The sequence below is a fragment of the Mercenaria mercenaria genome, chromosome 15 (genome assembly GCF_021730395.1).
Source record: "Mercenaria mercenaria strain notata chromosome 15, MADL_Memer_1, whole genome shotgun sequence".
Classification (NCBI taxonomy): Eukaryota; Metazoa; Mollusca; class Bivalvia; order Venerida; family Veneridae; genus Mercenaria; species Mercenaria mercenaria.
The window spans coordinates 47173990-47188803 of NC_069375.1; the positions used below are offsets into that span (position 1 = coordinate 47173990).

At 36.0% G+C, this 14814-nt stretch overlaps 1 protein-coding gene across 1 annotated transcript; it reads left to right on the top strand.

Moving 5' to 3' along the window:
* The first annotated feature begins 308 nt into the window (after nucleotides 1–308).
* On the top strand, nucleotides 309–4588 carry LOC123561454 (perlucin-like protein). The gene is made up of 4 exons (XM_045353832.2): nucleotides 309–419; nucleotides 1508–1602; nucleotides 3272–3362; nucleotides 3620–4588. Exons 1-4 carry the CDS (start codon nucleotides 368–370, stop codon nucleotides 3841–3843), a joined length of 462 nt encoding a protein of 153 aa, XP_045209767.2. The 5' UTR covers nucleotides 309–367; the 3' UTR covers nucleotides 3844–4588.
* The last annotated feature ends 10226 nt before the right edge of the window (nucleotides 4589–14814 follow it).

A 14814-nucleotide genomic window follows, 5' to 3' on the forward strand; every position in this document is an offset into this window, starting at 1 on the left:
TAAAATATTGTTACAAAGGGGAGCGGTGGTCTAGTGGATAAGGTGTCGGCCGTTTAATCTAGGTTTCGTTGGTTCGTGCCCCACTGGGTCCCGACCATGACTTCTGATATGACACCAGTACTGGCTTTTCCACGAAGCGGACTCGAGAGTGGTTCCTATAAGCTTGAGACTTTCATCACAATCGAGCTAAAAAATTTAGTATAAACTAAAACGGTATTAAACTCAATAAAACAAATAAATAATATACTGTCTACAACAATGTCAACTGATACGATACACTGTATCGTACATGAATACACCAAAAATACGCCATATATCATATGGTGGACGAACTTTCTGATAAGACTTTTGGAATCTAAACATTGCGATGGCGTTTGAAATAAGACATATAGTGTTCGCTGCTATTCTGCAGGTTTCCCGTGAGTATTAATCTTTCATGTCTACTTTGAAATGTGTTAGAACAATAAGTTTTTTTCATTTATTTGAGGAAATACTGTATCACAATGATATAAATGTTAACTGAATATCAACTAAAATATCAATCAGTTATTTCCATTCTATCCTTGTATCCTATAAACTAATTACCATAGCGTTTTTGTTGGGTTTGACGTCGCACCGACACAATTATAGGTCATATGGCGACTTCCCACCTTTTATAGTGGCGGAAGACACCAGGTGCACCTCCATCTTTTCATTACGAGCGGGCACCGGGGTAGAGCCACCGGCCGGTTGTAAGCCAGCTGGATGGCTTCCTCACATGAAGAATTCAATGCCCTTAGTGAGGCTCGAACCAGCATGGATGAGGGGCAAGTGATTTGAAGTCAGCGACCGTAACCACTCCGCTACGGAACCCCAGGCCCCCCTCCCCCCTTAGTGTTTTTATTCAGATACATAGGACAATATAACTAGTGTAATGTACGAGAATAAAGCTCGGATTTATTTTACTAAGAAACGACTTTTACAGGGGCAAACGGCTAGGGAACGTTAATGTCTACAGTTTCGACAACAACAAAGTCTTGTAAAAAGTTTAAAAAGTCTATAAAACACCATTTGAAGCCACTCCTTGTGAATGATGATAAAAAATAGACATTGAAAAGCCGGCGTATATTCATAGTCAGAGTTTGCATCTCCAAACAAAATACTGACCCTTTAAACACCTCTTATATATACTAAACGATTTGTACATACGAGTAATGGTCTATGGTCTAAATTTACCACCTTTCATGATTAATTAATCTATATACCGCCTATATGACACATAAAACGCATAAGCCATTATATCAACACATCTCTATTTATTACGATATTCAATGAATGCATAAATTTTGTGTTAAAAGCTATTCTTTTCAGCATCGTTTGATACTTAATAGTTCGTGACTAAATTCAATGATTAGAAAAGTTCAAATCATATGTACCCAAATATTGTATTTCCAAAATAATTAATTGGATATCAGCTAAACTATATTCAGTTTAACATAAAAAATTATAATAACATTTTAAACCTTAGTTTCGTCGGTCAGTTCCTGTCCGAATGGATGGATCCGCCATGGAAACAGCTGCTACCACTTCAGTCACGATCTGGAACCGTGGACAGGAGCGCTTGTAAGATTGTCTGATAAAAAATTCTTGTTCACAGTTAATCTAAAACAAAATCTTCTATTACTTTTATAAGAGATGTATAACTATTTTAAATTGATAAAGTTATATCGAAAACTCCATGAAAAGTGTTTTTTTACTTGTCATTTCTAACATGTCTCATATTGTAACCCTTTTCAAATTTTTTTGTTTACATGAATATTTTGCCAAAACTTTTTTGTCAACAAGTTTAAAACACATTTATACAAATTCTGATAATAATTCGTTTGAAAAAAAAAGCGCGTTAACGGGTAATTCAAGACACTTTAGGACACTTTTGCAAGGAATATGTAAAATTTTGTTTATACATGTACAAGTAATCATATCTTACTAAACCAATTTATTCAATTATTTGGTCAATTAAATACAGCGCTGTCTTTAAGCATATAAGTAACACAACGAATTGATTTAATTATCAGTTTACCCAGTGGCAAACGTTTCGAAAATAACATATTTGCTAATAGTGAACGCTTACTGAAATTATCTGTTGAACCGATGGCGCTTTCAATAGGATTTTCTCCAATAAGTTAAGTTTAGAAATCTTTAAGAAGAATATAAATTCTGCATGAACTTGTGCTTCAGATATAACAAGTGACCGAGTATTGCAGAAGCAATACAAGGCATTTAGGAGCTAAGAATAAAAAACTACTTTTACTTAAATTTCAATAGTGACTTTGACCTACAGGCATAGATCTTGTACGCGACATACTGTCTCATCATTGGAAACATTTCTGTATTGTAATAAAAATACTCTAATGCAATTAATAGTTATGGGACAGAAACAAATTATTACTTAACCTTATCAGTGAACTTGACCTTCAACCGACAAGCATAGATCATGTAAAGATACATTGTCTCATCATGGGGAACCAGTAAGATAACACATCAATGTATACAAAAGTTATTGAACAGAAGCAATTTTTTACTTGACCTTCTATAGTGACCTTGACCTTTGACAAGCATTAAGATGTACATGCATAATCTACATATTTTACTCACATACCAAAATTTATGAACCTAGATTGAATATATTTTGAGTAATTTCAGGATCCTAGTTTACGGACGGACAGACGGACGGACAGATAGACACACGGAGGATATTCCTATAATCCCCTCTGGTGTTCCACCGGTAGGGGAATAATTACGGCCCATCTCATCGGATCGGTAATAAGTTAACCGGCACTTTTGGATCGCATAGAGGTTACTTTATCTCGCTTGTTGTGTGAATGCTCAAAAGCAGTTTCAAGCTAAGAATTAGGTATTGCATTACAGCTATCCAACGTGACTCTATCTAAATGAATGTTATTTCCTTTTTTGCGTAACTTGTTGATTGTATACCAGCATATGCACTACAGAAATCTCTCGGTCTCAATTATGATTGAACATTAAGTAATGAACGGGCCGCTGACCATCTTTTACAAAAAAACTTATAAAATCTTGTTATATATTCCTACAATACTGTTAGATATTTACCCAAGAAAAGCCTTACTTTTGTTTATTTTAAAGTATCAAAATGAATGAGACCTATTATTTAAACGCGTCGGAAGTATTTGTAGGAAGTTTTTACTTGTATTTGCGACGGATAGACAAAATACTTAATATGTTTTTAAAAAGATACTAGTCCAAACTGTTACAGGCGATGTGCCATGTGATGGGTGGAAAGCTTCTGGAAATCGAGTCAGCAGCTGAAAATGCATACATAGCTACTGTCACGTCCTCACGTAACCGTAAGAAACGTTACAACTTTTAGGTTACGTTTCAATTTGTATTAAATTTGAATTTCTTAAAGTGATCTATTACTTGAAAAAATAACATGTTTCAATGATATACAAGTAATTTCTTACTATGACAGTAACTTTTGTTACGAATGTCAATGAGCTAAGATACCACAAAATGTGGTGGGGTAAAATTATTTAAACATTACTAACAGATCAGCAGATATACATTTAGCTGCGCGATTAGCAACTCCATTATCGTACTGTAGATGCATACTGGACTGGTCTTAGTGATATTCAAGAGGAGGGTATTTGGATATGGATGGAAAGTAATCTGAAGCTGTCTTCAAATGTATACACAAATTGGTCAAGCGGGGAACCAAACAATGACGACGGAAATGGTAACTGTGGCAATATTTTTCCAAATGGACATTGGTATGACTGGCATTGTAAAGACGACTTGCATTACATATGTGAACAACCTTTAGAGTAAGTACTGTTGTTACCAAATTTAGTCATGTCAACTTGCACATTTTATGACTTGACATGTCACGAAATGAAATGAGTTCTGTTCAATTGCAAAACATTGATTTTCAGAAAGGAAATAAGAACCCCTCATACAGCCTCACAGTTATTATTTTTACCCCGTTCATATCACAGTGAGGTTATTTTGCTCTCTTGTACTTTCATTGTAGATTCTGCTTCACAAACTGATTATTTTATTCATTCTTATATGAAATATTATGTTTATTTTCATGAAAACAAGGCGATATTGACTACACGCGGACATTATTTGGTGGCATGCAGGCGCCGAGAAATAGTACTTTTATATTTGATAATATTATACTGTTTCATACAAAACATTCCAGAATTAAAATTATGTAACAATATTGCGTGTTATTCAAACACTCTGAATCGAAAATTTTGCGCGAAGAATACTTCACTGTGCACACAAACGTTATTCCTCTTCGTGGTGTTTTCATGTTATCAAAACTGGGTCATGTAAACGTCACGTGACCTAGTATACGGAAGCATACATGCGCCAAGAAAAAGTGCTTCCTTATCTTATACACCATTTACATAAAAATGTATTTCAATCAAAATTGTATATACCACGTTTAGATATTTTAATACTCCGAATCGGTTATACACCATGAAAATAATTTACTCAAGCTTAGCCCTCATGAAATCATTTCGCAGTCGTTAACCTCTTCGTCGTGTTTTACTACATTCTGCTGACTTTATACCTCTCCTAGCCTATTTCATGAAACATTTATGATAATAAGAGCACTGTATCACAAATCTGACATTAATCGTATAATCGGGGGGCCATATATTCCAGATATCAAATACAGGTAAAAGTTTTGAATTGCTACTTCCCAGACGTATCTACTTTCAAAACACATACATTATAAGGATAAGTCCATTTGTTGAATATAAATTCTTCAAGCCAGACTTCTAAATGATAATGTAACAGACAGTTGTTACGCAGATATCATTGCCACACAACACAACCGTTACCTTTATAACCATTTCCTCAACGTTTGGCCACATGCTGGGCTATATGTTCCTGACATTTTGCAAGATAACTGTCTGTAGTTATCAACTCTGAACAAAGTTGACAGCAAACAGATAAATTATAAATCTTATTTTCGGTTAAAAAGTTGAATATAAAACCAAACGAGTTATAATTGTAAGACTCCAGTCTTCACAGTAACTTGAGTAAATAGCCGTTTTAGTTTTAGTTTAGTATACCATTATCCACAAGTCTACATGTCTATATGTTCCTGACATTTTGCTAGATAACTGTCTGTAGTTATCAACTCTGAACAAAGTTGACAGCAAACAGAAACCAAAACCAAACGAGTTATAATTGTAAGACTCCAGTCTGCACAGTAACTTGAGTAAATAGCCGTTTTAGTTTTAGTTTAGTATACCATTATCCACCAGTCTACATGTATTTAGCTTGCCCATGATTCAGCAAATGCAGAGTAGGTGGCAGACAAGATATGGTTTTTTAAAAACTGCATTAGACATGTCCAAATTCGGAAAATGCGGAAGGCATTAAGATAAAATCGTTACACAGCTTGTCAGTAACAGAATACGGAATGTACACTGTCAAAGAAATCAATATTAGGCGTAGCAGCAGTAGCAGTAGAAAAATCGCGAAATCAGCAGTAGCAGCGGTAGCAAAAATGTTAGATTTGTATTCTTGCAAAAAAAACTCCTTTTTTCACGTGATCCGCCCATGTATTAACAGGAGAAAAATCGTGTGCAAACAAGGCAATTCACGTGCTGTTAATACCCGATTTTTATTTTTGAAATGCTTTCCTAATCTAAAACTAAAACTGCTACTGCTTACTGCTACTGCCAACTGGCAGCAGCAGAAGTAAATATTGAAAATTGCAGTAGCAGTAGCATCAGTAACTGTAGGAAAATTTGGAAATGTCAGTGGTAGTAGCAGTAGTGGCAATTCATTTAGTGAAAATATGAAATTGTTGCAGCAGTATAAAAACTTTGAAATAGCGGCAGCGGTTAAACTTAGCAAAAGTAGTAGCAGTAGCAGAATAAGCAGTAGCAGTAGCAAAATATTTAAACTGGCTGTAGGAGTAGCAGATGTGGAAAAAACATGTGATTGATAGTTACAGTAGCAGCAGAACACATATAGCAGTAGAGGTATACAGATTAGCAGTAGTTAAAAAACCCCGCGACTGGCAGAAGCAGTAGCAGCAGAAGCACTATAAATACTGCTCACTGCTACTGCTCGCTGCTGCTATTCACTGTTATTCCTCACTGCTACAGCTCATTGGTAATCCTCACTGCTACTCCTAACTGCTAATCCTTTCTGCTACTGCTTACTGCTACTGCCAACTGTCACTGCTTACTGCTACTCCTAACTGCTACTCCTCACGGCTACTGTTCACTGCTACTCCTCACTGCTACTGTTCACTGCAACTCCTAACGGCTACTGCTCACTGCTACTATTCACTATTACTGCTCACTGCTACTGTTCACTGCTACTCCTTAATGCTACAACTCATTGCTAATTCTTACTGCTACTGCTTACTGCTACTCCCAACTGCTACTGTTCGTTGCTAATCATTACTGCTACTGCTCAGTGCTACTCCTCACTGCTACAGCTTATTGCTAATCCTCACTACTACTCCTCACTGCTACTACTTACTGCTTCTGCTAACTGCTAATGCTTACTGCTACTCCTAACTGCCAATCGTCACTGCTACTGTTAACTGCTACTCCTCACTGCTACTGTTCACTGCTGCTCCTCACTGCTACTGTTCACTGCTTCTCCTCACTGCTACTGTTCACTGCTAATCATTACTGCTACTGCTCACTGCTACTCCTCACTGCTACTACTTACTGCTTCTGCTAACTGCTAATGCTTACTGCTACTCCTAACTGCCAATCGTCACTGCTACTGTTACCTGCTACTCCTCACTGCTACTGTTCACTGCTGCTTCTCACTGCTACTGTTCACTGCTAATCATTACTGCTACTGCTAATCCTGGGACATTTTGGGATATTTTAGCTTCAAGCTGAATCAGATTAATGACTAAACTGCATCTCTCGTTAACGCTACGCTTTGGATCTGAAGTCGTGCTATTGATTGGTTCAAATAGGAATAGATTTGCGAAAATAAGAATAGCAATATCGGAAATTCAAATAAACAGAAAGATGACAGTGAATTGGTCATCCTCAGATCTTCGTTTAATAAAAAGGAATTGTAAACATCGTAAAGTACAACCCCGACCTAATACACAATTACGCGGTTTAGTATGTTACACTCTAAATATCTGACTCATGTCTTAGACATTTCTACGTAACATTTTGATTCATAGAGGAAATTGTATCACATTTGAACGATATGAAAAAAGTAAAACATAAAGAAAAAATATGAACAGTGACATGTTTTAGGCAAACATAGAAATAAAAGGATGTGCCGCATATAAGGTTCGGACCTATAACCTTGTTGCAGTCGCTACTCTTATACAACCGTCCAACCAAGTACGCTTAAAGCCTGATCTTGATTTAATGAGGTCAATACCTTACTTTATATTTATAGATGGAACATTACTTTTACATATAAAAATCGATTTTTTTTCATAGCCGAACAGCATCAGTTATACCAAGAGGATTTTCCGATGGTCGAATTAGTTATAATTTATGAAATAACATATTTTTAATGGTTCAGTCTCTGTTGTTTGTTGTTGATGTCAGTTGGGTTTGTGAAACGAAACAAAATTATAAAAACGGGTTATGTCAGAGAAACACTCGTAACAGCGGATTCGAGTAAAATGCACCCGACCACATTTGCCCATTTAGGGGATTGTCCAATACAATCTTTCTAATTGGTCACGCTGAAAACTCACAAGAAAATAAGAATAAATGTAACAAAAATATCCTTGAAAGTGTAAAACAATTTAATGAATGAAGCAAACAAAGGGGACCGTTACCGAGTGGTTAAAGTCGCCGACCTCGAATCACTTGCCACTCATCGGTCTAGGCTCAAAGTGTCACTTTGGGTGTAGAATTTCTCATGTGAGGAAGCTATCCACCTGGTTTAAGGAAGATCGGTGGCTCTACCCAGGTACCCGCCATTGATAAAATAATGATTGGAGGGGTATCTCGGTTTTTCTTTAAACATCAAAAGCTGAAAACGTCATCATATGACCTTAAATGGGTCAGTTTTACTCTGACTAAATCTAACAAAAACTAAGCACATATGAAACAAACAACATGCGTCTTCACTGGTGGCGTAATAGCAGAAACACTTCACAAAGACAGCCATGTTAAATTGTAACATACAATTCTGATTTTAATAAAACAAAAACAGACGTGCATGCAGACGATATTAGTGTGATCATTCTATATTTCATAGCCAGCAATTGCCCTGATGAATGGATACATTACGGCTCGTCATGTTACCATTTTAGTCATGATACAGAGTCTATGCCAGTTGCTAATGTGAGTAACTATGAATTTTTCTATCACGTCTGGTAAACAACAGAGCTACCTCTTTTAGAGGTATACAGTAAATTGCTCTGTCGCAATTTCCGAGCTAGTACAGCTCGCGGTAAAAGAACGTCAGCAAAGATGAGTGTCATCATATGTTTTGTATTTTTACAAGCATTGTATTGAATATCACAAATCAGGAAATGGTAGGCGATGTAGGTTTGAATTAACTTTGCAGTGAACATAAAGTTCGCCAGTTTTTTCTTGATTTGCGGTCGTGGCAATGTTTATCAGCAAGTTGATTTAGCGGTGAACTGGGTCGTTTCGTCATGAAAGCACTTTCATTATCATATGTTTGCATTTTAACTGATATCAAAAAGCAAACCGTGTGAGCGTAAGATAAAAAAGTTAAATCAAATCAACATCGCCCCTCATTCCCCAACTTTTGATATTCAAAACAATGCTTTAAAAATGCACACACAAAAAATGATGACACTCATCTTTGTTGACGTTCTTTTACCGCGACATGTATTAGCTCGGAACTTGCGACAGAGCGATTTAACGTACACCTCTGAAAGATAACCAAGCGTGTCTATACAAAATATGTATGTTATTGTGTCTTCATATATAAAACACACGTATGATATACTTCCTATAGAAATATTACGAAATTCTGGTATTTTCATTGTAATCAATTTTCACTGCAGTGGATCATATTTTCTTTTTTTCACTGCAATGAACGTTTTTTTCGTGTATCTTTATTCGTATTCCGGAATTATTTAAGTATCTTTAGACACTGACCTCGGAATATCAGAAGAGGAAAATGCATACAATGCATATAGTGGACGCAACTTGACCTCGATGGTTGACCTTTGCATTATAATACATAATAAGGCATAACCTTTTATTGAAAAGGAGTGTTGGTAAAACACGAGCTCCACGAGAAAAAGCAACTATGAATATGAGTAAATATAAATTATTGTATTAGAAGGTTTTAACTGATCAAATGTAAGTATATATACTTTGATACTGCACTGTATACAAACTAATTCCATATAAATAAGCACGGCTACCTTAAGCACCCTTGATTTCTATAATGTTATAATGGATATGAATAATCAGCCTAAGGTCAACCATCGCGGTCAAGTTGCGACTACTGTACGAGAAGTGAAGATTATGAAAATATTCATTAGCCTTGGTATAAAAAGTCAATATAATAAAGTTACAGTGACCGCAGTCTAGATGTTGTAAATGTTGATGTATACGAGAACTTGACATTTAAACTCCATCAAGTGACTACTTAAAAAATGGTTTGACTTTCGTTAAAGGTCCAATACTAAGGAAAGTGAACATTTTAATTTCTTTTAAAAAGCACATAAACTATTTCATTTTATTGGAAAATGAAAGTTGGTATGTAGAAATTCGAAATAAATCGCAGTATATGTACAATTATTTTTCTATGAAGTATGAAGAAAGTTAAAAAGACCTGGGGGGTCATTCTGTCGATTCATTGAAATTTCAACATAATACACATACATTTCTTTGAGTTCCAAAGACCTTCTGTAAATTTTGACCAGCCAATCTTCATTATTTAGTGTCTTGCAGAAGTCTATGCACTGGCTATGAAAAAAATTGCCAACTCACTTTCCCTTAGTAATGGACCTTTAAATGTAAGAAAATAAAACAGTAGAAATTCAAATATGCTAAAACTACATTTGTTTCTTTAGAAAATAAGACTAAATATCAGGAATGTAGGAAAAAAAGTGTACTTCTTTTCGCTATCTGAATGTAGATAATGTCTATGAATCATATGATTACACAAGAAATAGAAAAGTCAAGTTTTTTATGAAAATCATCTCGCAATATGAAAAATGTCACATTTCACTTTAAAAGCATACCATACGATGAAAATGAAAGTTATATACATGAAAACAAAATGAATATCCTCCTGTATATTAATAATCTAGTAAGTGTGATGTACCGTGGGTGCATTTTAATTTACAACAACGACAAATAAAAGAAAAACAACATAATCTTATGATGTTTATTCAAGTCGTTTTGTCAACACATGGGAGGAAGCCTTGTAGAAATAGAGTCGGCCGCGGAAAATGCATATCTCGCTGCCAAAGTACATGGACTTTAATGTAAATTAGAATGAATTATTTATGGTCTGTTCCTTGTTAAGTCCAATGTCTGCAAGCATTAAGAATTAACTTTGTCTACCTAAATAACATAGATGAAAAGTAGAGAACAATAGCTTAACAGAGCATTTCTGTTTGACCTTTTTCAATCATGTTTGGGCTGAAGATCGGTGTGTCTCGATCAATACAGAGAAATCGTCCACCACACTATTCTCCATTTCGTCAAAGCAGAGGGCGGGTGGAATCAAGACGGGAAATACTTGGCTGACTGAAGCAGACAAGACATAATACCTCGGAGTGACATTTGATAAACGGCTAACCTGGAGACCCCACATTAGTCAGGCAGAAGGGAAGGCCCGTAGGAAGCTTGCCATGATGTGTAAACTTGCTGGAACAATGTGGGGAGCAAATGATCACATACTCAAGACAATATATCAGGAAACAGTGAGGCCCCATTTAGAGTATAGCTCACTCAACTGCCTGGTCCATTACTGCCAAAACTAACCTACAGGCTCTAGACAAGGTTCAAAACCAAGCTTTGCGTATCATGACAGGTGCTACAAAGTCTACACCAATCTCCTTCATGGAGAAGCTAACATGTACACAGCCGTTACAAAACAGGAAACATGCAAAGGTCCTACTTCAAGCATAGAAGTTCAGGTCTTTTCAAGACCATCACATGAAAGCAAAGTTGGATGGCTATACCAAAATCGGTTTAAACGTAGCAGCTTCTCTCACGAGGCAAAGAAACTCAATCGAGAGTTCAAAACTGAGGTGAACATACCAACGACTCCCCTAAGTAGAGAAAACTTAAAAACCCTCTAGCGAATAATCTGTCATCAGTGACTGTGAGACTTGCTATTCCTCATCTTGACCGCGGAAAGCAAGTGGATGAAGGTATTTGGAAGAGCCTTACACTGGCTATGATCAATGAAGACTATCCTCCGGAAACATGGATCAGCCACATGCGCCATCAAAGATGAAGGAGCGGGTGTTTTCATTCAATACACATCTGGCACGCGAGAAACACTACATGCTGCCACAGGAAAACACTGCAGCAATTACAAGGCGGAGACTGAAGCACTTGTGAAGACCGTCTCAATGATTTAAGACTCGGCAGAAGAAAGCTCCTCAGTCGTCTTTCTCACAGATGTACTGTCTGCCATGGAAGCTCTGAATAACGATAAAGCTCCACAGCTAGCCAGGAAAATGCAGAACCTGAGTGAGTATAAATAACCTGCAAAGTAGCACTTCAGTGGATTCCATTCAATTGTGGACTTGCAGGCAATAAAGGGGCAGACAAACTTGCTCAGCTAAAAGCTAAGTCAGAACAACCAGCAACACCTGTGAGCTACAAGGAGAAAGTCACCATCATCAAGGCATTTACGAGACCTTGATCAGTCTGAACAAGTGATGCTGGTCAGGCTTCGCTCAGGGCACAACAAACTCAATGCTCACATGTACAAGAAATACAGACTGGTACGATCACCAGTCTGTCTACGTGTTGAGAAATATCAGACTACGGAGCATATACTCCAGAGACGTAAAAGGCACGACCAGGTGCAAGGTGCGACCTGGTCGATAGATACCTCAATCCATCAGTAAGTGTATGGAGGCATTGAGTATCTGCGGCAAACCACAAGTTACATAGAGGCTGCTGGTCTGACAGCATAGTAACGCGTACGAAGAAGAAGAAGAAGAATCATGTTTATTTATAAACTGTGTCTAATTAAATTTGTCTGAAAAATATAATTTATTCTATTTTAATTCATTATCTTTTTCACTATAATAAGGAAACTCGAGAAAAAAGTTTGCTACATAAAGGGTCTCATGTATGTTTGCAATATCATGTTGATATATTATTCACTAGTCTGTGAAACGTTCATCTTAGTATCTGCCTTTTACAGAGTAATAAAGTGTAAAGTTATAATAAATAAAACATAGACTTTGTTGAACAATCTAAGAGTAATCGGCGTATGAAATTAGAAAAAAAACGTTTAAGTTTATTCACTGATTATACACAGCCTATGGTTTCAACTGAGTCAGCATCCAGTCTATAGATTTGTCTTGTCCCTACGTAACTTTATTTTGCCAAACAAATTTAGATACAGATCGCACAGGAAATATTCTTCAAACTAAGCAAGATGTAATTATAACGTTGTAACGAAGATAGGTTTAAAAATGTGTCTGGCAACAATACCACTTGGATTTTATGTATATTGTCTTCACAGCTATTATATCGGTATTTACTATATTGCGTTTATTCCCAGCTATTTTTTGGATTGGTTTGACATTCAGAAAGAGTCGGTCTGGGTCTGGTATGGAAGCGAGCGTCTACTGTCATCTACAGGGTTTCAAAACTGGGTTCGCAAATCAACCAGACAACTCGGGCATGAATGAGAACTGCGTATATCTAGGGACGGATGGAAGATGGAACGACGCAACGTGTCATGGTTTTATTCGATATATTTGTGAAAAGAACGATAGGTATGTTAAACCAGTACCACTAGAACAGACCGGTTTCCGCATTGAAACGCAAAATGTTTACTTTAAATACAGATGAAAGTGTCTGAAGAAGATGAATGCGATTCAGGTTTATCAGTTTGCTGTAAATATGCGTTTGCTGTAAGCTACAACGATAATCGAAAACGTGTTAATTTCACCACAATTTAACCCCGTAGCGATTTTGTTCTACACTTCTTTAAGTTTTACCAATGTGTTTAGGAACAAATTTTCCCCTCACTTGATCACACTGTTTCCATACTATTGACTGTCATATAGAATTAATGTTATAATCGATAGCAGTCACAGCCAATAAACTCTACAACTGAATATTGTCCGTTGATATGATTGTATCAGTAGTAAAGGGTGCTATGACGGAAAAACATGTCATCCCCTGTGAACTACTATAAAGAATAAATTGGCTTTATACATGTATTTATTTTCTAAGCGGATTCAATTAAATATAAAGAAATATTTTGTATCTTTTATTTCAACAATCTAATATATTCTTTATATACTTGTTGCAATCACTAAAATCATGTTCTGTTAGCTAATACATGCAGATAATGTAATTCTTTGAGTAGAATGCTGTTTATCAGAAGGCTTTTACTATAAAACACTGTAGTTACAAGTGCACGGGTGTCTCTCAATCACTACTATACATTTGTGTTTGTATTATTATCTGAATTTACATAGTTAAACTTATATGTTGTTGTTTTTTTTTGTTTTTTTTGTTCGTTTTACAGCTCATCAGAAATCATTGGTTAAATCAATAATCAGATGTAACTCTGTTGCCACAGATTTTTGAAACTACACTGATGAAATAAACCGTTTATCTATATTCATGGGTTTCGTGTTTGCGCTTTTTGAGTCTTGTCTGTACCTCTCCTGAGCATAAGAATATGTTGTTTATTGCAAAGCCAAAGCAATAAGGTCAAAGGTTAGGTCAGTCTTGAAGGTCAAATGCAAGCCAGATCTTTACAGTGTCCCCAGAAGAAATTTGTTTTAAAATTAAATTTTTTTTACTGCGCACATCTAACAAAATCCCTGTTTTGATTATTAGTACCATATAGAATGTAACTGACAGTAAAATGATCAGAAAAATACATTTTGTCATGAACATGGAGCATGTATGTGACATAAAGGTTAATGTCAAAGTATTCTGACTGTTCGTAACTGGATTATGCTTTTTTGAACTATTGCGTGTATGTGTGCTTTATCGAGCTTTTGTATTGAGATCAATATCCTTATAATGCATTCCTTAAACTAAAGAAAGATGTTTGTTTAACAAAAATTGTCACAAAGACAGCTTGCAACTTATACGAGATGGCCATGATGTCCCTATATCGCTCACTAGGGTAGAGTTGCTTGCTTGAACAAATTTCTTAGCTTAAGCATTAAAAACAAAAACAATGAAAAAAATAGGGGAGTGGGTCAAGGAAAAGATTATGCAAATTTACTTTTGAAATCTGTAAAAAGACATTACAGGTGGTCCAAGTCGTTTTGCTGTAGCTTAAAAACAAGACAGTAGGTCAGTAGGTCACATTGATGGTCACTGAAAGTAAGTTTAGAGATCGGCATGCAAAACTGTACATGTCATCAAATTTTTTAGGTTGTATCTTAAATAACAAGAAAGTATGTCATTAGGTCACATTGATGGTCACTGAAAGTAAGTTTTAAGACTGATGTACAAAACTGTACATATCATTCAAATTTCAAGGCTGTATCTTAGAAAACAAGAAAGTATGTCAGTAGGTCATATTCATGGCCACTTGAAAGTCAATTTTAAGACCGGTGTGCAAAACTGCACATGTAATCCAAATTTCAAGGCTGTATCTTAAAATCAAGAG